This window comes from Perognathus longimembris, chromosome 5 (assembly GCF_023159225.1).
Source record: "Perognathus longimembris pacificus isolate PPM17 chromosome 5, ASM2315922v1, whole genome shotgun sequence".
Lineage (NCBI taxonomy): Eukaryota > Metazoa > Chordata > Mammalia > Rodentia > Heteromyidae > Perognathus > Perognathus longimembris.
Window position 1 is genome coordinate 8,763,772 of NC_063165.1, and position 23,758 is coordinate 8,787,529.

Below are 23,758 nucleotides of genomic sequence, written 5' to 3' on the forward strand. Positions count from 1 at the left end.
ATCATTCTAGTCCTCCTTTGCCTCCCGTGGGGGCCATGGGTGCCGTCTGCCGGCCAGCGCCAGCGCGCCTGGCCCTGCCCCCTCATGCCTCTCTTGAGTGCTGTCTGCTCCAAAGCAGTGTGCTCTGTTAGTGTGTCGTCCCTCGTGAGTGGGGGGAAGGATGCCCAAGATTTAAAAAAAAAAGAATTCCTTCTGTGTCTGCTGTTAGAGCAAAGTCTGCTAGTAAGAGAAGGTGGATTAGAACCTTGAAGAACTCCATGGATGTGTGTATGGGTTGGGGGCCGGGGGTGGTTCAGAAACACTCAGCAGTGTTTTCATAGAAGCCTCTAGAGGAATTCCTGGCCTTCCACTTTGAATTGTGATCCTCAGATCTCAGCCTCTTGATTAGCTACGATTACAGGCGCGAGCCATCAGCTCACATTAGTAAAATGTAATTTTCAATGCTGCATAATGTATACCTTTTATACTTGGCTTAAATCTTTTTGGGGTAGATGGATTGATGAGAATGAGCAATGGAGGGGGTGAATCTGACGAACCTCATCTGCAGTATTTTCTTCACTTTTTGTTTTCTTTCTTAGCACATAATAATTGTGCATATTAGGAGTACTGTTTGGTGTCTTGCTGCTTACATAGATTGAATAATAATGAAATAGAGGTGATTAGCAAATCCATCACTACAGACATTGATCATTTCCTCTCTTCTGTTTTGAAATGTGCCTTGTTCTATAGGATTACTACGTGGGCTGTTTACATTCTGGTTTCTTCCTACCCAGGGCTGGTTTTCATGACTGGGTGGGTGTTACATTTTTTTCCATGTGGGTCATCTGCTGTGCTAGCAGCATTTATCAACTGTTCCTTTCCTTCCCCTCTCATCGGCAGTGTGCATCTGCTGTTCGTCAGGCTTCCTTGTCGGGGTGGGGCTGTTTCTGGCTGACTCTCCTGTCAACCCTGCCCTGCACTGTATTCTAGAGACTGTAGCTTTATCTATGATGGAAAGCACTCCTATCTTTGTTTTCTTTCTTTAGACTGTCTTCATTGTTATTGGCCATTTGCTGTTTTATTTGAAAAAAAATGAAACAACTTAGTTCCAAGAACGGCTGCTGGTGTGGCCTCTATGAATATAGATTCTCTTATTAAGTTAAGACTTCATATTGTGCCTTAATGGATGGCCTATTTGCATAAATTGCTAATCCTTGGGAAAATGTATATTCATAAACCTTGGTAATAGGGTTTGAAATACATTCATAGATCAAGCTTAGTAATTACAGATGTTATGTCTTCTGTATCCTGCCTAAGTTTACTGTGTTTGATCATTTGTAGATTTTCTTTTCATGTGCCGAATGCCCATTCATCCATCTTTAATCATCTGTATCCTTTCATGCATATAACATTTGGCTGAGGCTTTAACATTTTTTTTAAAAGAAAAATCGAAACAAGAAATTTATTAAGTTGACTTTAATCTAACATTTATATAGAAAAGGTCCATTTACTTTGTTTGTTTTATGGTCTTATTGGCTTCTCTTTCTCCTGGCTCATTTTTCCTCCCTTTCCTTGCCCGCTTCTGGGTTGCATTTTTTACACTAACATTTTTTATGCGCCTACATGTCATAATATGCTTGTGACATTCCCATGCTGGTTAATGTCCCCTGTCACACTCAACCCCTCCATCACCCTATCATCCCCTTTCCTCCTTTTGGAAACAACTGCAGCAGGGCTTCTTTGGGGGGCTCTATTTTCATACATTTATATAAAGTACACATATTATATTCACCCTCATTCACTGTTTCCATCCCCCTCCCTGCACTGAAACCTACCCCTTGCCAGAAGATGTTTTACTTTCTTGACTTTTTTCAGTACGTATTTATTTGTACAAAGGGGTTTCAAAATGGTATTTCATATGTGCATATATTAAATTTTAGTCTGAGTAGCCCCCTTTATTATTCATTCTTTCCCCATCTCCTCTATTATTTAACAGTTTTGCATTGCACTTTAAATTTTACTTTCTACTTATACAATCTATTCTTATTCTTTTGGTAGTTGCTCTTAAAATTTGAGCCATATTCTTACCCTAATAGAAGCTATAGTTAGTCTTCCTCCCTCTTAAATCATAAAGTTATCATACAGCACTTTAAGTATACTTGTCCTCAATCCTGTTTTGAATGCGTCTTAGAGTGTTGTGGGTTTTTTTTTTTAATCCTCCTACCATGCCTTTTTGGGGGTGGGAGATAGAAGATTGTTTTATTTTATTTTGAAGATTATCTTTTGGTTGTACAAAGGGGTTTCAATTCAACATGTCATTTTGTGAGCGCAGTGCTTCTTGAGTCATGTCATGCTTTCCGTCATTCTCCTCCCTTTTATCCCATCTCCACCCTTTCAAGTTATTGTAAGTCCCATCCATGTTTAGATCAACTCTTCATCATCTTAGCTTGTATACTAGATTTTTAAAGGATTATATAACTATTTTTTCCTCTAAATTACATCTTTTAGAGTTTTTTTTTTAAGTAAGGTTCTATTTGTGGTAAATGTTCTCATTCTTTGTTTCTCAGAAGTCCTTATTATAGTCTCTTTCTTGAAGAGCATCTTATTACTTATCTAGGGGTCCTGAGGATCAACCCTAGGGCCTTGTGTGTACTAGGCAAGCATTGGGGTAGAAGTGTAATTCTTTGTACATAGTTTCAGCTTTAGAAGGTCTGTTTGCCAGAGTTAGGTGTAGTAAGTTTATTGCCTTATTATACATGACCAAGTGCAATAAAAAAATAACAACAACAAATTGCAAAAACTTCAAAACCAAAAACTGTAATTCCTGTGTGGGTTACACATTTCACTTGAGGCAAAGAAGCTTGAGCCGGTTCTGTGTTCCAGGTCATCAGCCGTACTTCTTTCTGACCCATTCAGCTCCCTGGCCGGGGCTCTGTCCTCCTGCAAGACAGCCTTCGTCTCCTGTGTTTTCCCATGATAGGGAAAGAGAGAGCACTTCAATCTCTTTGTGTGTGTGTGTGTGTGTGTGTGTGTGTGTGTGTGTGTGTGTGTGTGCACACTTGTACTGGAGCTTGAATTCGGGGCCTGGGTGCTGCTGTTTAGCTTATTTTTGCGCAAGGCTAGCACTTTCTCTACCACTTGAGCCACAGTTCCACTTCCTGCCTTTTAATTGTAGAAAAGACTCTCACACAGTTTCATGCTCGGGATGGCTTCGAACCTCAGTCTTCAGATCTGAGCCTCCTTAGTTGCTAGAGTGGTAGGCATGAGCCATTGGCCCCCTGGCTTAGCCGCCTCCTCCTCCTCCTCCTCCTCCTCCTCCTCCTCCTCCTCCTCCTCCTCCTCCTCCTCCTCCTCCTCCTCCTCCTCCTCCTCCTCCTCCTCCTCCTCCTCTCATATGTAAGGCCATGGGTACATTTCTTGTACAATTTGTTACCTCCCCCTCATTTCCCCCCCATCTAGTCTCTTCTTCTTCTAAGGGCAGTAACCCCACATCCTCAGAATATCCTCCTCAAGATTTAATCTGCCCTTCACCTCCCCAGAATTCTACCTCCAAATACCTTTAACCCGGCATTGGTAGTCAAGGCTTCATCTGAAGAAGTGTGTGTGGTGGTGAGAATGGGTGGTGGAAAGGTATAAATATTTTACAACAATGGTTGTGTATTATTGAATATGTATTATACATTATGAGATGTAATTGAAATAAAATAGTAGTAGGAACTAAAATGATCCTCCTTCCCTCCCTCCCTCCCTCCCTCCTTCCCTCCCTCCCTCCCTCCCTCCCTCCCTCCCTCCCTCCCTCCCTCCCTCCCTCCCTCCCTCCCTCCCTCCCTCCCTCCTGCCCTGCTTTCCTTCCTTCTGTGGTCCTGGGGCTAGTGCTCTACCAGTTGAGCCAAAGCACTACTTCCAGCTTTTTCTGAGTAGTTTTTTGGAGATAAGAATCTCACGGATTTTCTTGCCTAGGCTGGCATTGAACCCCGATCCTCAGATTTCAGCCTCCTGAGTAGCTAGGATTACAGGTATGAGCCACCAGTGCTCCGCTTAAAGTGATCATTTCTTGAGTCCAGAATGTGCCGGTCTAACAATAGAACCCAGCAGGCCTAACAATAGGCGCCACTTCCTGAGCTGGGCTCCCTGGCTCTCACTCCAGGGTGGCTTCCAGCAAGGGCTCTTCACGTAGCCCCTCATTTTCCTGTGATTTCCTCTGGCAGGGCACAGCCTGTGCAGTGATCAGGGCAGCAGCGCCGAGACGGCTCCAGAAGACACCGACGGGCCGGACATGGAATCCTCCGATGAGACGGATCACAGCAGCAAGGTGAGAGATTTTCATTTGCACATTCCATGTCGTGCACCTCGGGGGAATCCAGCCACCCACCACCTCTGCAGCTGCACGGCTTGGATGGCCCCTCGCTCCCCAGAATGAAGGGTTCGTGCTTCTGACACGTTGCTAAATGGCTGGATCTGAAATCCCAGTGACAGCCTTGGTAATGCATCCGTATGTGAGAGTAAAGGATAGAAATCACTTGTAATGAATGAATGGAGGGCCTTTTCCTCTCGTTGCAGCCACTGTTGGAGCTTCCACTTAATGACACCAATTCATCTCACTTCCTTCTTATGTCTTCATTTGTGTAGGAACGATACTGAGTCCAAAATGTGTGTGATTGAGTCAGCTGTATTTTCTTGCTACTTGGGGTTTCTGTAATGAGCTGCTGTGGACTGACCTGTGTTTTCTTATGATTAAAGGCATATTTCTTTTTTCTTTTTATGAATCCAAATAGTTCTTCAGTTGAGCATAGGGAGAAAAAGGTTTTCTTCTGATACTTTGGTGCGAAACACTCATGATATTAGCTGTAATTTAGCCGTTTCAGTTCTGCTTCGTGAGTTCGTGAGTTCTGTGCATGAGAAACTCTCTGCATTACCATCTCCAAAACACAGTGCACTTGAAAAACCTGTTACCTGCCAGGCACCCGTGGCTCACAGCTGTAATCCTAGCTACTCAAGAGGCTGAGGTCTGAGGATTGTGGTATGAAGCCAGCCTGGACAGGAAAATCTTATTAAGATTTTTATATCTAATCAGCAAGAAGCCAAAAGTGGAGCTGTGGCTTAAGTGGTACAGAGTGCCAGCCTCAAATGAAAAAGTAAGGGATAGCACCGAGGTCCTGAGTTCTAGCTCCATTACTGGTACACATACCCACCAAAACCTGTGCCTATTTCTTTTCAAAGACTTCCTTCCTGAAACTCAGTTGTGTGTGATTGTTTCCATAGTTATCAATCTTTTTGAGTCATATTGGCAGTTATGTCAATCCATTTATCTCTCATTCTTCTGATTGACACTTACCAGTCACGTAACCTGAAAAGAAATGCATAAATTTAAATTACAGCTTTTGTCTTCAGGGCCAGTCTTGCTTTTGCCCAGTGATTTGAACATCATCAACTCAAATATTATAACTATGGAAAACACCTGGATAATGGAAATGCTATCCAAATGTGAACTATTTCTGGGTTGGGGACAGTGGTTCACACCTGTATTCATAGCAGTATGGGAGGTGGAGGTAGGATGATCAGAGTCTGAAGGTCAAGACACTGAGAAATAACGCAAGTCAAAAGGACTGGGAGGGCTGGGGATATGGCCTAGTGGCAAGAGTGCTTGTCTCATATACAAGAGGCCCTGGGTTCAATTCCCCAGTACCACATATATAGAAAATGGCCAGAAGTGGCGCTGTGGCTCAAGTGGCAGAGTGCTAGCCTTGAGCAAAAAGAAGCCAGGGACAGTGCTCAGGCCCTGAGTCTAAGCCCCAGGACTGGCCAAGAAAAAAAAAAAAAGGACTGGGAGTATGTCAAGTTGTAGAGTGCTTGCCAATTACACTTGGAGCCCTGAATTCAAACCTTTATACCACATAAAAATATGAATTAATTCTACATTATCTCCTGTTTTGTCTTACTCTGTATTCATATTCTTCTCTAAGACCCACCCTTCCTTCCTTCTTTCCTTCCTCTCATCCCTCCCTCCTTTCTTCCTTCCCTCCCTTCCTCCTTTCCTCTCCCTCCTTCCCCCCTTCCTGAGATAGGATGACAGGGTTTCACTGTGTAACCCAAGCTGGCCTCAAACTTCTTCTTGTCTTTGTTTCCTGATTGCTGAGATTATAAGTGTGCACCACGATGCCTGGTCTTTTGGTTTGTCTTCAGCACTTTATTATAGTGTCGGGGTTTTTAGACCCCCCGCCCCCCCCCCCCCGCCATGCTCCCCTGACCTGCAGGAGAGATGGGGAAGGCATGCCCCGACCGGGGGAGCCAAGAAAGGAAAAGGTCTACAGACCACCCGCACCCAGCCCTCCCTCCCCGAGGACAATCAGACACATCTGGGAGTCAAGTCGGTGCAAGATCTCATTTATTGAGGGGAACACATGTAACTAATATAAGGCACAAGAGCCAATCAGATCAAAGATCGGCAGGAAGGGGAGGGGTGTTACGTGCACCTATCTAGGGACTGTAAGGGGGGGGGGGCATGAGCTGTCCTTAAGGGCGGAAGAGTCGGGGACCAATCCTAGAGGCGGCCAGATTAGCCACACGTGGCTCCAGGACTGAGAAACAGGTGGGGCCCACATTATAGGATAGAATATTCTGGCAGCAGGGGAGTCTGAGCGTTTGAACTCAGAGTCTCATGTTTGCTCGCCTTGCTTGCTCTGCTGGCACTCTACCATTCAAGCTATGTCTCTAGCCTGGTTTTTTTGGCTGGTTATTTTAGAGATGAAGTCTCTTAGACTTCACTGCCTGGGTTGGCTTCAATGCTTTGGAGTAGCTAGGATTACAGGTGTGAGCTACTGGTTCCTGGCTAGGATTATCATTCTTGGAATCTTTTTTTTTTCTTCTTTTTGTCAGTTGTGAGGCTTGAACTCTGGGCTTAGGTACTGTCCCTGAGCTGTTCAGCTAAGGCTAGCACTCTACCATTTGAGCCACAGTGCTACTTCTGGTTTTCTGGTGATTAATTGGAGATAAGAGTCTCCTGGACTTTCCTGCCCAGGGCTGGCTTTGATCTGTTCCAAGCCCAGGACTGGCAAAAACAAAACAAAAACAAAACACCAAAAAACTTTTTGGCAGGAGTGTTAAGATCTGGTGTCAAGTGCAGACTTACCATGAAAGAAGGAATTAATTAATTTATTTTTATTTATATATATATTTTTTGGCCAGTCCTGGGACCTGGACTCAGGGCCTGAGCACTGTCCCTGGCTTCTTTTTGCTCAAGGCTAACACTCTGCCACTTGAGCTACAGCGCCCCTTCTGGCCATTTTCTGTATATGTGGGTGCTGGGGAATTGAACCCAGAGCCTCATGTATACGAGGCAAGCACTCTTGCCACTAGGCCATATCCCCAGCCCTGGAATTAATTTATTAGTAGCTCTAGAAGCCAATTAGATACACAGCCATGAACCACTTACATATTTTCTCAGTGCTGTGTCTTGTGGGTATCTCTTGATTAAGGTTAATTTTTTAAAAATTAAATCTCCTGTATCAGTATGCTGAAGTGTGGAAGAATGCTTTAGCCTTGTTTGAATGTACCCATTCACTGGTCGTAGAAAAGTATCTAGTGAATAAACAGATGCTAGTAGTCCATGTCTCCCCAACCCTGTCTGAGTGGGGTAATGCTGTTGATCTTGTGGCTGTTTTATGTTTTGGCCATTCATTCTTCATGGAGCACAGATTGTGTGTTGACATTCTGTATTCTGTTTTAAATGGAAGTTTTTGGTAGTTATTCAGGAGACTGAGACCTGAGGATCACAGTTTAAAGCCATCCCTGGCGGACAAATCGGAGAGATTCTTATTTCCAATTAACTAAGTGGGAAAACACCAGCCTTGAGCAAAAAAGCCTGGGAAGACCTTGATGTCTTGAGTTCAGCCCTAGTAATAAATAAAACTTAAAAGGTAGTTTTGTAACATTGTGGCTGTTTTGGGGGGTGATGAGGGGAGGAGGACAAACATGAGTCTTAAACTCAGGGCCAGGGTGCCCTTCCTTAGCTTTTCTGCTTAAAGCTAACACACTACCACACAGAGCACGCTTGTAGCTTTTTGTGGATTAATTGGAGATAAGAGTTTCATGGACTTTTTTGTTGCCTGAACTGGCTTCAAACCATGACCTTCAGATCTCAGCCTCCAGAGTAGTTTAGGATTACAGGTGCCTGAGGGCTCCTGTGTTCTTTAGGGTGGAGTAAGTGGATGATTATGTACTTTAGCTCAGTGGTGGTGATACCAGAATGTCACAGCCCCGAGGAGGAGAGACGGTCATGAGGCAGGACAGTCTGGGGACTACCTCCTTCCTCTAGTGATCATGGGTGACAACCTCTAAAAGCCTTGCTTTCCTCCCCTGCTTCCCCCCTCCCCCGCCCCCCATGCCAGCTAATTGAAAACTGATTTGTACAACACGATGCTAGTGGATTCGGGGCTGTGGAATTCTGTGCCATGCATTCTGGGCTCTGGGCAGCTATGATTTTGCTTTCTGCTTAGCAACTCTATTAGAATCCTTTTTAGAATATTTCCACTCAGAACGACCTTTTAAGTTTTTTCTTTTTTAATCCAAATAATAGGTGTTTCCCCTCCCCCCCCCCCGTTGTCTCAGAGATGTCAGCTTTTAAAGGAACCGCACTTTAGTGGGAAGTGTGAACCTGAACGTTCTTAAAGAACACCTTTTGTGCCGCGGTGCCTGCACCTCGCTTCTCACTCCTCACCCACGGGAGGAGGGAGAGCTGCCAAGTTGTCCGAGCTGGGCAGGGGGCGGGTCCACGATTACAGTGCAGGATGCTGGCCAATCAGCTAGCACTAGCTGCAGGGCAGAGCGCCTCCAATGTATCCTGCATCCCAGGAGGCGATCGCTCGCTGCTTTGTTTTCCTGCCTGAGTTGGCTGGGGGCTTCCTGGAACTTTTGTTGTGTAGCCAGGTGAAGTCAAAAGCCTGCTTTCTTGTCCATGGTTTTACCTCCCAGAGGGCAAGACGGGAAGCAGGTGCTGCTATAGGGACTGCAGTCAATCCTTGTCCTGGTCCATTGACATGTGGCTGCAGACATAGCAGGAGAGCGGGCATGGGGTGTCCTGCGGAGAGGATGCCCTCCGCCCAGCTGGAAGGAGTTTGGTGTTCCTGGAGCATTTTGAGAAACTTCTCTTTCTGTGCGGAGCTCAGAAGGTGGTGGAAGTAATTGTCAGGAGAATATATTCCTGATGATGTCTGCACTGTGGAAAATAAAGCGCAAGCCCAGGATGGAAAATGGGGACAGGTCTGGTGACTCAGTCTACCGTACTTTGCATCTGGTGAGCATGTCTGCCCTATGGGGTCCCTCCAGCCCTGTGGAGGTGGTGGGTGGAGTGGAATTGTTTCTGAGCTCAAGGAAAGGTGATTATCCTCACTCCCTTTCCCTACTCTGTGTGTGTGTGTGTGTGTGTGTGTGTGTGTGTGTGTGTGTGTCTGTGTCTATGTTGGTACTGGGACTGAATCTCTGGGACTGGGCACTGCCCCTTAGCTTTTTCTCTCAGGACTAGCCTTCTACTACTTGAGTCAGCTCCACCTTCAGCTCTCTTTTGCTGGTTAAAGGGAGATGAGGATCTCATGGACTTTTCTGCTTGGGCTGGCTTCTTAACTGTGATCATCAGATCTCAGCTTCCCGAATAGCTAGGATTACAGGTGTGAGCCACTGGCACCCAACATATTTGCTCTTAAGAGGCTTTGCTGATCGCAGAATATATATTGTGGCACTTTCTTTTCTTTTTTTTTTGGTCTTTTCATTCGTATGTGTGTGTGTGCGCGCGTGCAAACGTGTGTAGTGGTGGCAGTCATTGGTGTGCAGTTGATTTGGCTTAGAATTGCCCTTTATTCTTCGGTATTTAAATGGCAAAAACAAGTAGCTTTCCCCCCCAAAAATAATTGTCATTGCAACCCCCCCCTCCACCGAAGTTTCAGGGGTGTGTCTTGCTAGTAGCCTATCCCCACCCTCAAAGCCTGAAGTGCTTTCTGCTTTATTTCTGCAGACTTGCCTAGAAGGTAGCTATAAAAGGCTGGCTCAGGGATGTGTTAACAGTTTAATGTTAGCTGACCTAGTTCTGTAAGTCAGTGCCTATAAGTAAATATGAACTCTAAAAAGAAAATGTCATGGGCTGATGCCATGAAATAGTTTAACAAAATCAAATCAAGCTTTGTAACGGTTTTGTGCTGATACACAGAATATGTGTCAGTTATTATAGTTGATGCAGTCAGTGAAATTTAATCTTGGACAGTGAATGAGCCTTGATTTACCCCCATAAGTCTGTCCATCCTGGATCTTTTTCTTCTTTGAAGTTTGTTGAGATAAAAAAAAAACAAGTGACAATAATAATCATGAAAGAGCTACTCCTGTATGTGCTAGGGTCTGAATGTATGGGGCATGCATCGCTTTGATATTTGTCTCCCCTGAAAAAGCCTACATGAAAGCATAGGATTTGAGGCCACTCTGGGTGCTTTTAAATCTGTGGGATGTGTTAAATCGGTCAGAGAACCGTTTTGGAACGGGGTTCATCTGAAGGCAGGCATTGCCTTGGGTGGTTGCATAACAGGAAAGGCTTTAACAGCTGGGTGGCTTGTGTTGATAATGTGTCCTTAAAAGTCTGCCCCCTTTCCGTTTTGGTACTTTCTTTTCATCTCCCCCAGGAGGAAAAGGATATTATAGAACCCCCTCCTTCACACTGGCGGGGGGTCAGGTGGCCCATTTCCTCTCCATTGACCTGTCTTCTCTGAATGTTGGAAAAATTCTCATCCTGATGGGGCTCTGCTCACCCTTTCAGGATTTCCAGCTCTTAAGTGTCTGGGAGTGCACTTCGGTCTCCAGGGTGACTGATTGCAGTCCTTTACTGGAGAGAGACTTGTGCTTTTTGCACCGAACAATCCGAGCTATCTTCTTCTTGCCTCACAGTTTGGGGGAGAGAGGGTGTCTTTCCACTTGCTTTTAGGGAGCACCTCCAACCCAAGCACCCTGGTTGGGCACTTGTGGCTGCAGCACTTGGGTGGATTTTGACCTGAATGAAAACTTGAGCTGAGGTGGTGTTGTGGGCAGGCTGGGGGACAGGAGATTTGAAAGCCAAATCATGTTATAGAACATCTCTAAGTCGAGCCTTGCCAGGGGAGCCCTGCCTTTGTCATTTCACCAGCAAGAGATTTGGGGGGTTGATATTTTACAGAAGAGAAATTCTCAAATTGATCACAATCTTTTTAGTTAATTCTCCCCTGCCACCCCCTCCACCAAACAGAAGTAGGGAGGTTAGAACTGGCCAGCACTGTATTGGCCACATGGTGAATGGTAAGGGCTGGCATCTTGTCTTCATGGTAGAGGAAGGTGAAATCCCCGCTCCCTGGTGATGGGGGTGCTTGGATCCCTGGAGATAGGGGCAGGCACTTGGCTGATAGGTTACAAAATCTGTCAGTCCAGGGACTGGACGGGGAAATTTCCTGTTACCCTTCCCCCTGACCTGACCCTATATAGGCCCTGACCAGCTCAGGCTCCATGACACCATGCCTTATGTCTTCATGTTCAAGTCCTGTGTCCTGTTTCCTGGCTCTTCTCCAGTCACCATGATGTCCCAAGTCAGCTCTCCATTGGAGCTGAATTGGTTTTTGGTATTGTTTTTGTTCGTTTTTTCCTCTCTGGCCTGTTTCCTAAGTGTATTTGCGGGCTGCAGTCCTTTGTAACAATTGGCTGCCTGTAGACCGCTAGTGCTCCAATAAAGACTCCCAAGATTTGACCTCTCAAAATGTAGCTTCTCTTTTTTTTTTTTATCACTTTACAACAATATTCTTTATAACTTGTAAATTCTGTGGTACCTTGTCCCCTCCCCTCCTCCTCCCCCCCTCGCTCCCTCTGGGAGCCTCCAGCTAAGACTTCCTCTCCCAGGCTTAGGAGTGTGATACCAGGAAGGACCCTAGGAATCCTTAAGTGTCCCCTGGAATGGGAAGGTGCAGTTGTTCCCCCGATCTGTGCTTTATACTTTGTAAGGCCCCCAGCAGTTGCCTACAATGATGGCTACTTCCAAACCCCACTTATACCATTTTCCCCTGTGCATACCTATCTGTGGTCAAGCTTAAGCTATAAATTAGGAATGATAAAGAGATTAACATCAACTAGTGATAAACTAGAGCAATGTAATACTGAAAGCATATAAGAAAATGTAAGAAGCTGAACCATCATGATAATATCCTATCATAAAAGTTTTTTTTCTTTCTTTCTTTCTCCTATTTGTCAGTTGTAGGGCTTGGACTCAGGGCCTGGAGCCCTGTCCCTGAGCTTTTTTGCTCAAGGATAGCACTCCACCACTTTGAGCCTCAGCTCCACTTCTGGTTTTTTGGTCATTAGGTGGAGGTAAGAGTCTCACTGACATTTCCTCCCAGCCGTCTTTGAACTGTGACCCTCAGATCTCAGCCTTTTGAACAGTTAGGATTACAGGCATGAGCCACCAATGCCCTGGCCATAACTATTTTTGAATATGGCCTCTTGGAAAAAGCCAAGACAAATGTGAACACTTTTCAGGTATCAAATAACTGAAACCTTGTCTAGTGACTCCACAGATCATGGGGGCTGGCTGTATTTCTTGGTAGGAGGTACAATTTGGTTAAAGGCTTAGCAGGAGAAAGGTGAATGAGCAGATTGCTCAAGGTGCAGTGTGGTGGCAGACAGTGGGCTGTCACTCCAGAGTGGTCCACATCCTACCAGCCTCCCTGCCCCCCTTCCTCCAGGCCACTTAGGCATACTTTAGAGATGGTACCCTCCACACAGGCCAAGAGGGCTGCCTTCATCATATCCTTGAAGTGTTTATGCCATCAAAGAGCCAACAAGAACCCAGGGACTCCACCTGTACTGAGTTGTGGCCCCGCTTGGCCTCCTGTTCAGGCTGGTGGAATGGGAAGTGCAAAGGGAAGTGTCTTTTTAGTGTTTGATATGTCAAAGAGCTCACCTCTATGATGTGTGCATTTGGAAAAGTGGAGGGACATGCTTAGTACAATACTAAAGGACTTGGTTCTAGGGAGAGGGAGCATTTATCGGAGTCCTAAGAGGGCAGGAAGTATATTCTGCTGCTAGTGCAACTGCAGTGATGGTGTATTTTTTTTGTCACAGGCAGTAGTACTTGCACTGTGGTTGTGTGTGAAGGATAGGCAACTATCATTACAGATGAGCACTTCAAAAAGCATTGTTCCGGAGGCTGTAGCTCACATCTATAACTCCAGTGACTTGGGAGGTAGACACAGGAGGATCAGGGTTTGAGGCTAGCCATGGGGAATAAAAACAGACACTGTCAAAAAATAATGTAAAAGTTAAAAAGGCCTAGGAGTTTAGCTCAAGTGCTAGAGGCCTCATTTAGCACAAGCACTAGGTCAAGCTCAGCTTGCACTACCACCCCAGCAGAAAAGAAAAACAAAAGCATTGCGGAAACAAAGGTGCCAGTTTCACCTTGGCTGGGATGAGAAGTGGGGGCAGGGCAGTTACCATTATCCATATTCATGGAGTTTTCCTCTTCCTGAGCATATGTGCAGCCATAACTGTGTTACAGTAAGTTGTCTGTTGTATCAACCATTGAAAACAGGCTTGACTTCCTAGTTATTTATGTATTGGTGGATGTGTATGTGTCAGCACTGAGGCTTGAAATCAGGACCTGGGTACTGTCACTTCGTTTTTTGGTTTTTTTCAAGGCTGGTGCTCTACCATTTGAGCCACACAGCTCCACTTCCAGCCTACAGCTCTACGTCTGGCTATTGGCTGGTTAGTTGGTGATCAGAGGACTTTCCTGTCTAGGTTGACTTAGAACCATGATCCTCAAATCTCAGCCTCCTGAATAGCTAGGATTACAGGTGTGAGCCACTAACACCTGGATTCCTTTGTAATTTTTATGACAAAGCCCTATGAATGTATGCTGAAGATAACACAAATTTAGCAAAATCCTATCTGAACTAAATAAAAGCATACAGGTCATTTCTAGAAAAAAGAATCCTTGATAATAAAAACAGCCTACTCTTTTAAAAACAGCCTTATTGAGATGAAATTCAGGTACCATATGGTTGGGGCCATTGGAGTGGTTTTTTCCCACCATCACCTAAAGGATGAGTTTTTTTTGGGGGGGGGGTGGCTGGTGTCTGAAACACACCTGCATAGAGAATGGGAACTAGAGCTTCTGGCAGGTGACTGACACTTTCTGGCTGGGTTTTTGGTAGCAACAACTAAGCCAGAGCCATGGTAAGAGAATTGGAACAATGGCTCTGTGATTTGGGTCCTGGCTCTGTTCTTTCCTATTAGTGCATCCTTGCTAAGTTCCAATTTCCCTGACCTGTGCAGTCTTCATGCTCTTTTGCATATGCAAATAAGAAAAAGATTCCTTAAGGTTAGTTGTCTTCTGTGGTTAAAAATAACTCTATTGAGTAATGTCCTTTTATCCTTCCTGCCCTTCACACATGGCAGGATTAACTCTCAGCACTATATACCTGCTATTGTTTAGGGGAGGGTTCTCATGTCCTTCCTGGATGACAATGAAATACTTTTCTTTTTAATTACTATTGTTTTTCTGTGCAGTACTGAAGTTTTAAACTCAAGGTCTCTCCCTAGAGTCACACCTCTAGTTCTTTTTGCTATGATTATTTTTAGGATAAGAGCTCAGTGGAGGGGCCTGTCATTCCTATGCCTGTTGCCTTCTGCCTTGGACATGACAGGCGTACACCAGCATGGTCCCTTTCTGTTGAGATGGGGTCTTGAAAACTTTTTGGCTGGCCTATCCTCAAACCTCTGTCCTCTTGATCTCAGCCTCCTGAGTAGTAGCCAGGATTACAGGGGTGAGCCACCCCATCTTAAGAAGTAATTCTTTATATACCAGAAGTGTAGCCTTTGTGCCTAACATGGAATTAGACAATAGAAGAGCAGTCCAAGAATATAGCCACCATCCTTAAGCAGTTCTCCAGGAAACATTTTGAGGAAGTACATATGGACATAGGCTAGACTTATGCCCCAGAATAGCTCTGGAACAATTTCATAGGGAGCCATAAAAATGCGAGTTCTGCCATATCCCTCTGCAGAGATTTTTGTTTAAATGCTGTCTTGTGCCCTGGGCATGGGAGGTTTAAAATGCCCCCAGATGATTCTAGTACACTCTAAGGGGGAGAGCCACTCCTTTCACTGGCTCTTCAGCAGCCTGTGCTTTACAGACAGGCTGTGATTTTTAGAATCCTAAACCACTTAGATGGCAAATGTTTGCATAAAGTTTACAGTCTTCATCTGAATCATCTCTGTCTCTCTTTAGAAAAAAAAATGTCAGTATGGGATAAGAGCTCTACCCCTTGAGCCATACTTCCAGCTTTATTTTGCTTTTAGGTTATTTTTTTTTTCTGCCCATAGCGAGCCTGAAGGTGATTCTCCTAATCTATTCTTCTTCTCACATTACTGGGATTTTATGCAGACCAGCTTATTTGCTGAGGTGGGGTTCTCTATTTCTTTTTATCCTTGCTACCCCAAAAGTATAATCCTTCCTATCTTTGCCTTCCAAGTAGCTAAGGTTACAGGTGTAAATGACCACACCCCACCTGGATCCCTTCTCTCGATTTCTGTCTGTCTGTCTGTCTGTCTATTTGTCTGTCTGTCTCTGGCCTGTTTGAAGCCAATTTCATGCTCTTCTCAGAGCATGATTTTCCCTTTGTAAAATCCAGGGTTAGAGAAACGTAATAAACCAAATAAAACCCACAGTGGGTATGTCTGTCATACATCAAAAAGAGCTTTTAAATGAATATAGGAAGTTGTCCTCAGCATTACAAAATAAGTAGACAGTGCTCTGAGCTGGGTCTGGTGATGATGGATTCCCTTGCGCCTTGTGTGACGCGGGCGTGGGTGAAGGTTCTAGGCTTAAGCTTGGGGATGTGGCTCAGGGGTAGAGCTCTTGTCTGGCCTCTTGGAGGGCCTGGGTTTAATCCTCAGAACTGAAACAAACAACAAAAATCCCATACGCTTTGAAACCATACTGCCACCACTAGTATGTCATCCTTAGCAAGTTTTGTCACCTCCCTGGGCTTCCTTTGTCCCAACTGTCCAATGGGAATCATGGTAGCCCTTCCGTACCAGATGGGACGATTAAGAGCATCAGACCAGTGCCTGACATGCGCAGTGAGCGCTTGCATGGTGTTAGCACTTGTTATTCTGTCCTCAGCCTCCTTGGAACTCTCCTGGGTATGGAGTGATTTGGGAAACATGAGATGTAATTTATTTGTGAGTTTATTCCCCAGAAAGCTTAATGATGAGCGCTAAACACCCCTGCCTGTCTCCTCTCCTGTGCTCCAAAGAGTACAGAGCAGGTGGCCGCGTTTTGCCGCAGTTTGCATGAGATGAGCTCCTCTGACCCGAGCCCGTCGCCTCCGGACGCCACAGGGCCTCAGCTGGCCACCATGAGACAGTTGTCAGATGCGGATAAGCTGCGCAAGGTCATCTGCGAGCTCCTGGAGACGGAGCGCACCTACGTCAAAGTACGTCCAGGCTGCTGCCTCCCTTCCCCGCCCTTCTAGAAAATCCCCAGCTGGTGTCTGAGTGTGGCCCTGCTGCCTGGGACTGATGGGGACTGGATTGTGGGATCTAGAATCCTCTTCTTCCTGTGGAATTGGGCCTTCATTCGGAATATTAGCTCTCCTTTTGAATTTTAGGGAAGCGTGCTACTTCTAGAAATTTAGAATCAGTTGATACATGGGGACGCACACGTAAAAGAATGTAAACAGGCAGAATTGATAATGAATGCGAAGTTACTCTTATAACCTTGCTATCTATCCATCTATCTATCTATCTATCTATCTATCTATCTATCTATCTATCTATCTATCTATTGAGCTAATACAAAAGCAGAATCTTTTTTGCTTGTTTGTTTTTGGTGCCAGTCCTGGAGCTTGAACACAGGGCCTGGGTGCTGTCCCTTAGCTTTTTTATTCAAGGCTACAGCTTCACTTCCTACTTTCTGATGGTTTGTTGGAGATGAGTTCTCATGGACTTTCCTCCCTGGAAGCTGTAACTGTGACCCTCAGATCTCAGTCTCCTGAGTAGTTAGGATTACAGGCATGAGCTACCAGCACCTGACATGCATTTTAATCTAAACTAGCAAATTATGGTCCTGGAACCAAATTCAGCCTGCTGTCTGCTTTTGCAAACAAAGTTTTATTGGGACACAGCCCTACTTGTTCCTGCTGTTTAGACCCAAAATGACTTCAGGGGATTCAGCAGAGACCACATAGTGTGAAGAACCCAAGATATTTGCAGAAGAGGTAGACTTACTCTTGTATTTGGGCTTTGTTAGCATTGGGATATGATATGCTCTTTTCATCTCTCCTTTAGGTTCTTCCCAGACTTTTGGATGTGCTAACGAGTTATTTCTTTTGACTTTCAGGACTTAAACTGTCTCATGGAGAGATACTTGAAGCCTCTTCAGAAAGAGACATTTCTCACCCAAGATGAGGTAGGGTGCATTTTGTCTTCACTTCGTGAGGTTTGCACTAGTTTGACTTGCTTGGAGGAAGGCAGGAATAGGGAATTTGTATACTACTGGAAGCATTTTGAATTTTCCTAGCTGTGATAATGTAAGCCAAGTACTTCCCGTGAAGCCTTGGAGATCAAGGAGCTGGTAGGCAAACCGTCACCCATGTTGATAAGTACTGGTAGAAAAACCTTATAGACAGATAGAAACCATTTCTGAACACTCAGTGGCAGATGGATTTTTTTTTCTCCTTTTCATGTTTCAGCTTGATGTGCTCTTTGGGAATTTAACAGAAATGGTGGAGTTTCAAGTAGAATTTCTTAAAACGCTAGAAGATGGAGTGAGACTGGTACCTGATTTGGAAAAGCTTGAGAAAGTCGATCAGTTTAAGGTGAGCTTTTGTCCTTGTCCCTTGATTTGTGGGGGTGGGAATGGAGTGTCCTATGGGCGAAAGTGTGGCACACTGTGGTGTGTGTGTGTGTGTGTGTATTAGGGACTTTTTGGCAAGTTTGGTGCTCATGGTGCTGCCATCCTTGGATTGGTCAGTGGGAGGAGTGTTTGTGTCCAATTTGTATGGCTGATAAAAGACCAGGAACCTCAGTGTGTGCTAAACTGGTTCATCTGCAGCTTCCATTTTGGAAGATGTGTCAACCTTGACCTTTTGTTTTGTTTATGAGAGGGTCTTTAATGAATTAGCTCTGTTCAAATTAAAATAGCACCTCTGGCTTTCCAGTAAACAAATTAATTCAAAGCTTGCTGGATAGAAATGCTTATCATTATTCAGGAGGAAGGCAATCTAGCACACAGTGTCCTTGCTGTCCTAATGAGGATGTATGGCTGGAGTGTTAGTTAATGCTCACGGCTCATCCCTTCCCCTGGATGCTTGCGGTAACTATAGAGATTTCCTGTGCCAAAAGTCCAGCCCCCAAAACCCATTGGTACCTGTGTGAGCTTCTATCCTACCTTCACATACTTTTCAAAAATAGATCGACAGAGCTACAACTGACAAGTAATACACTGTACATACTTAAAATATACAGTTTGATCAGGGTGAAAACATGCACGTGCACACACACACACACACACACACACACACACGCATGTGTGCATGCATTCATGCACGTACGATGCAGCTATCCATACAATCCAGACAATGAACACAGTCGTCACTCCTAAATGTATCTTCCTGCCTCTTTTGTGCCTCTCACTGCCGCCCACCCTCAGGCAACCAAGTTCTGCTTCCTGTTACTTTAGATGCACGCTGGCAGATATAGCCCTCGTGTCCTCTGTGTGCAGTATGCCCTGAAATCAAATTTTCAGGCCAGAAGAAAAAGTGAATTACTTACTATTTAATCTGTTCTTACTATATGGTGTTTAGGAGATACAAAGTTAACTAAATGATCTGTAGCATGAATGCAGGGATAAAGGTTTGATCTTCCACAGCTTCTCTTTTTTTTTTTTTTTTTTCTTTTTGCCAGTCCTGGGGCTTGGACTCAGGGCCTGAGCACTGTCCCTGGCTTCTTCCCGCTCAAGGCTAGCACTCTGCCACTTGAGCCACAGCGCCACTTCTGGCCGTTTTCTGTATATGTGGTGCTGGGGAATCGAACCTAGGGCCTCGTGTATCCGAGGCAGGCACTCTTGCCACTAGGCTATATCCCCAGCCCCCACAGCTTCTCTTGTTGATCCTGGCTTCGAGGATAATGAGGCCTCACAGGGTCGTGGGCCCTGCTGCTGCCACCTCGAGGAGCTGACCTTGAAGGTGTAGAACACCTTTAGGTCTTTGTGTGATCACAAATAACCTTTTATTCTTTCAACTAGAAGTCTATCAACTTACACTACATTATGTACTAGATATAGTACATGGGGCGGGGGGCTGAATTGTGGGGATGCAAGCCTGTGATCCCAGCTACTCCAGAGGCAAAGTGGGAGGACTCAGTCCCAGGCCAGCTGGACAAAAGCGCACACCCTAAGAGAAGCAAAATAAAGCAGCAAGGGTGGGGTGAGCGGGGCGCCAGTGGCGCACGCCTGTTATCTGAGCCCCTCTGGAGGCTGAGATCTGAAGCTGGAGGTTTCCTACCAGCTAGGGCGGGAAAGTCTGTGAGACTCTTATCTTCAATGAACTACTAAGAAAATACCAGAAGTGGCACTGTGGCTCACGTGGTAGAGAGCTAGCCTTGAGCCAACGAAGCTCAGGGACAACAACCTGGCTCCAAGTTCAAGCCCCAGGCTGGCCTCAAACAAACAAAAAAAGGGTGGTGTGTGTGTGGGGGGGGAACATTTATCTAGAGAGTACAAGTCTCCAAGTTCAAGTCCACCCTACTTCCATGCACGCACATACATGTGCTTGTGCACACACATACAAACGTGTGCTTGGGAGAAAGTTTATCACTCAAATTTAAAACCTTAATTCTTTGCTTGGTAACTTTTAAATCTAAGCCTAAAACGAATGAAGCAAGTCTCTGAACAAGACTAGATCAGTGAATATGAGCTTTTGGCTCATGCTTTTCTGAGGCTCCTTTGTTCATTCACTCGTTCGTATAAAATGTGTGCTAAGAAGACTTTGTCACGCTCTAGTAGAGGCAGGCCTTTACCAGTTCACAGGCTGCCAGGTGTGCAGACTAGAGAGAGGACACCGGATTTCCCTAGCTGAGTGTGTGTCTTGCTTAGCTTGGCTTATATTCTTACCCGCTTCCTGCTAGCGCACAGAGTAGTTTTGGGGAGGGAGAAGGTAAGGACTACAGAAATGTGTTTTCCATTTTGGAGGCGTGAGCCCTTCCTTCCTTTACTTGATTTGTCACTTGTGTCTGTCAGCGGAAGCTCACTAGAGAGTTGAAGGGATTTCTGCTTTTTTCTAGAAAAAAAAATATATACACACACACACACATCAATGAGGAAAACCATATGTATGTATATATGATTATATATACATATATATTTTTTTTCTACTCACTGACACTTTGATATCACACATAGGTCATTCAGAGATACAGACCTGGAACCCCAGCGACATCTCTGTAAATACTGAGAAGACAAAAATCCAACTTGCATTGTACACGTCTAGCCCGCTGGGGCTTCTCAGAGTTAATCTCAGGACCTCGGTGCAGATGAAAGGCTTTAACCAGCATAGATGGTGCTCAGTCGTGGGGAGCTCGCTCTGATCTGAGCTCCCCGTTAGGTCCTGCTGATAGATCGGCATGGGAAGCAAAATGAACCAACTGTGCATTGTCTCATTAATTCCAGAAAGTGCTGTTCTCTCTGGGGGGATCCTTTCTGTACTACGCTGACCGCTTCAAGCTCTACAGTGCCTTCTGTGCCAGCCACACGAAAGTCCCCAAGGTTCTGGTGAAAGGTAAGGCCTCGGAGGACTCGTCACGTGGCAGCTCTCGTTTGTGTGCCCCACTGTGGTTGGTGCCTTTGAGGCCCAATTCTAAGAGTCATTGATTGCCACGTAGACTTTACCATAAGCTGCGCATACAGGTATCGAGAAAGCAAATATGTTAATATCGCAAAAGATTCATTTCATCTGTTTTCTTTGTAATGAGAGTTCAGACTCAGCCATTTTGGGATAGGAATAGATGGGGCATCTTGTGGTTATGTAAAAACCCGGAGGGTTTAAAAATTCCCACAGCAACCTGATTTTCCTTCCTTTCTATTTATAGCCACCGTACTTCTTATACCTGTTTGTGGAATTTCTTCTTTCCTTTGCTTGTTTTTGTCCCTGGCTATTTGATAATAGCTGCTGGTATCACAACTAATGTTCCAGTTATTCATAAAAATTACTCTGGTTGCAGTTTTTTGTTTTTCCAGAACAAAATGAAGTTTTTATATCAGCAAACTGATTTTCCCTCCCCCACCACTCCCTCCCCCTTTTCTTTCCTATCAGAGCTGTATCCTCAGCCCAGATACCAACTTCCTTCCCTCCCCTGCCCTGCCCTCCCCCCCACCCCTCCCTCCCCTCTCCTCCCCTCCTTTTCCCTTCTTTGTCTTTTTTTCCTTTGCCTGCCTGCCTGCCTTCCCTTTCTTTCCTTCTTTCTTCTTTCTTTTTCTTTCTTTCTTTCTTTCTTTCTTTCTTTCTTTCTTTCTTTCTTTCTTTCTTTCTTTCTTTCTTTCTTCCTTCCTTCCTTCCTTTCTTTCTCTCTTTCTTTCTTTCTCTTTTTCTTTTTTCTCTTTCCCTCCTTCCCTCCCTCCCTCCCTCCCTCCCTCCCTCCCTCCCTCCCTCCCTCCTTCCCTCCCTCCCTCCCGCCCTTCCGTCCCTCTCTCCTGCCCTCCCTCTCTTCTTTCTTTCTTCCATCTTTATGCCAGCACTGGGGCTTAAACTTGGGGCCTTGCACTTTACATGGCTTCTTCACTCAAGGATAGCACTTTACTGCCTGAGCCACACCTCTACTTCTGCCTTTTTGCTAGCTAAGGAGAGATAAAACTCTCATGGACATTTCTGCTCAGACAGGCTTAGAACCACCATCCTCAGATCTTAGCCTCCTGAGTAGCTAGGGTTACAGGAATGGGCTACCAGCTCATGACCCAGATACCTTTCTTTTTTTTTTTTTTTGTCCAGTCCTGGGCCTTGGACTCAGGGCCTGAGCACCGTCCCTGGCTTCTTCCCGCTCAAGGCTAGCACTCTGCCACCTGAGCCACAGCGCCCCTTCTGGCATTTTCCATATATGTGGTGCTGGGGAATTGAACCGAGAGCTTCATGTGTAGGAGGCAAGCGCTCTTGCCACTAGGCCATATTCCCAGCCCCCAGATACCTTTCTTAAGGTTTCCGAGAAGACAATCAAACATTCTGTGAGTTTCCACTAGTTGTGTTTACATAGTGCAGTGTGTGGCGGTTGGTGATGGGTAAAAAGTTGATCTCATAGAAATAAAGAATAGGCTTACGGTTAGCAGAGGCTAAACATAATGGGGTGAGGAGGCGTACGATGTTGGTTAACAAGTAGAATGCAGTTAGATAGGAAGGTGTCTTATATCTATAGTCCTCACTACTCAGGACATGGTGCTCGGGATTGAAATTCAAGGTTATTTCAACAAATGAGTAAGCTGTGCGAAGGTGTGCCTGTGATCCCACAGGTCATGATCTAGGCTGGCCCTGGGCAAAAATGTGAGATTCTATCTTTAAAATAAACAAAAACCCACCAAAAAAACCTGAGCTCAGTGGCATTGGCTCACACTGTAATCTTAGCTACTCAGGAGGCTAAGGTCTAGAGGGCTGAGGTTCAAAGCCAGCTCAGGCAGTCAGGTTCACGCCACCAGCACAAGGAACATCTGTAGACATGACTCACGTAGTGGAGAGCCAGCAGAGCAAGTGCAAGATTCTGAATTCAAACCTTAGACTGCCCCCAAAATAAAAGCAATAAATAAATAAGTAATAATCTAAAAGCCAAAAGGTAGAGGGCTAGCTCAGGTGACAGCCTAACACATCCAAAGCTCAAACTCCCGCAGCCCCTGTGGATATATAGTATGTGTATTTATATGCTCTGTGTGCAGCCATGGAGTACATATTGCTGCCAGTGTGGCTGCCCTGCAGATGTCTGCTGAGCAAAGCCCTGGATATGCGAATCCTTCCCATGCATGTATTCAGGTTGCTACCAAAGAGAATGGGGTGGCACTATGGGAAATATTAAGATAGTGATGACCTGGATGATGAAGTTCCAGGTACTGACAGACACAATGATAGTGCTTATCTACAAAAAAAGTATTCTAGAAATGTCCTTGTTTTGCTATCTGATCTGCATGTCACATTCATCACATGAGTTCTCTGTGTGTTTCTTATAAAACCTTTATTTATTGTTAATTATCAGATTATTAAAGTAACCATTTTAGAGTACCTTGCTCTATAGTGAAATTATATACCCATTATATTCCTTCAAGCAATTAGTACTTTTTTTCATTGCTTAGTTAGATTAAATTCTGCCTCTGTGGATTTTTCTTAATACAATAACATTATCTTTTGCACCTGAAAAACATTATACTGTCATCAAAAACTATCTGTTAAAACAGCAGGCACGACCTACTTTTTTCTGACTTCCAAATGACCCAAGAGAAAGAAGAGAAAGAAAGAACCAGGAATACTTTTGTGGTTCACCAAGCCCTGTGAGGCACCTGCTCCTCCCCCAGTCGAAAAGCTCTCAGGTCAGAGAGCCATGTCCACGCTTTGAACTTGAGATTTGTGGTGAAAATTTGAGGAGAAGAAATGATGTCTGAGGCCCAGGAAGTCTTATTCCTCCTATTAGGACAACAGAGATGGGCAATGGTGGCCTCGTGAGGTCTTCCTTCATAGTTGCTGATTTTCCTAGC

At 45.0% G+C, this 23,758-nt stretch overlaps 1 protein-coding gene across 4 annotated transcripts in view; it reads left to right on the plus strand.

Annotated features, from left to right (window-relative positions):
• The window catches only part of Tiam1 (TIAM Rac1 associated GEF 1), a 264,074-nt gene that overhangs the window by 223,137 nt on the left and 17,179 nt on the right, over positions 1 to 23,758 (plus strand). For 3 of the 4 annotated variants that reach the window (XM_048346332.1, XM_048346331.1, XM_048346333.1), the window contains exons 16-20: positions 4,188 to 4,291; positions 16,293 to 16,472; positions 17,378 to 17,446; positions 17,730 to 17,855; positions 20,705 to 20,813. In XM_048346332.1, the coding sequence (XP_048202289.1) occupies positions 4,188 to 4,291; positions 16,293 to 16,472; positions 17,378 to 17,446; positions 17,730 to 17,855; positions 20,705 to 20,813 (588 nt within the window). Of the gene's footprint in view, positions 1 to 4,187; positions 4,292 to 9,181; positions 9,272 to 16,292; positions 16,473 to 17,377; positions 17,447 to 17,729; positions 17,856 to 20,704; positions 20,814 to 23,758 lie in introns of those variants that run through there. The other variant, XM_048346334.1, reaches the window with a different exon arrangement.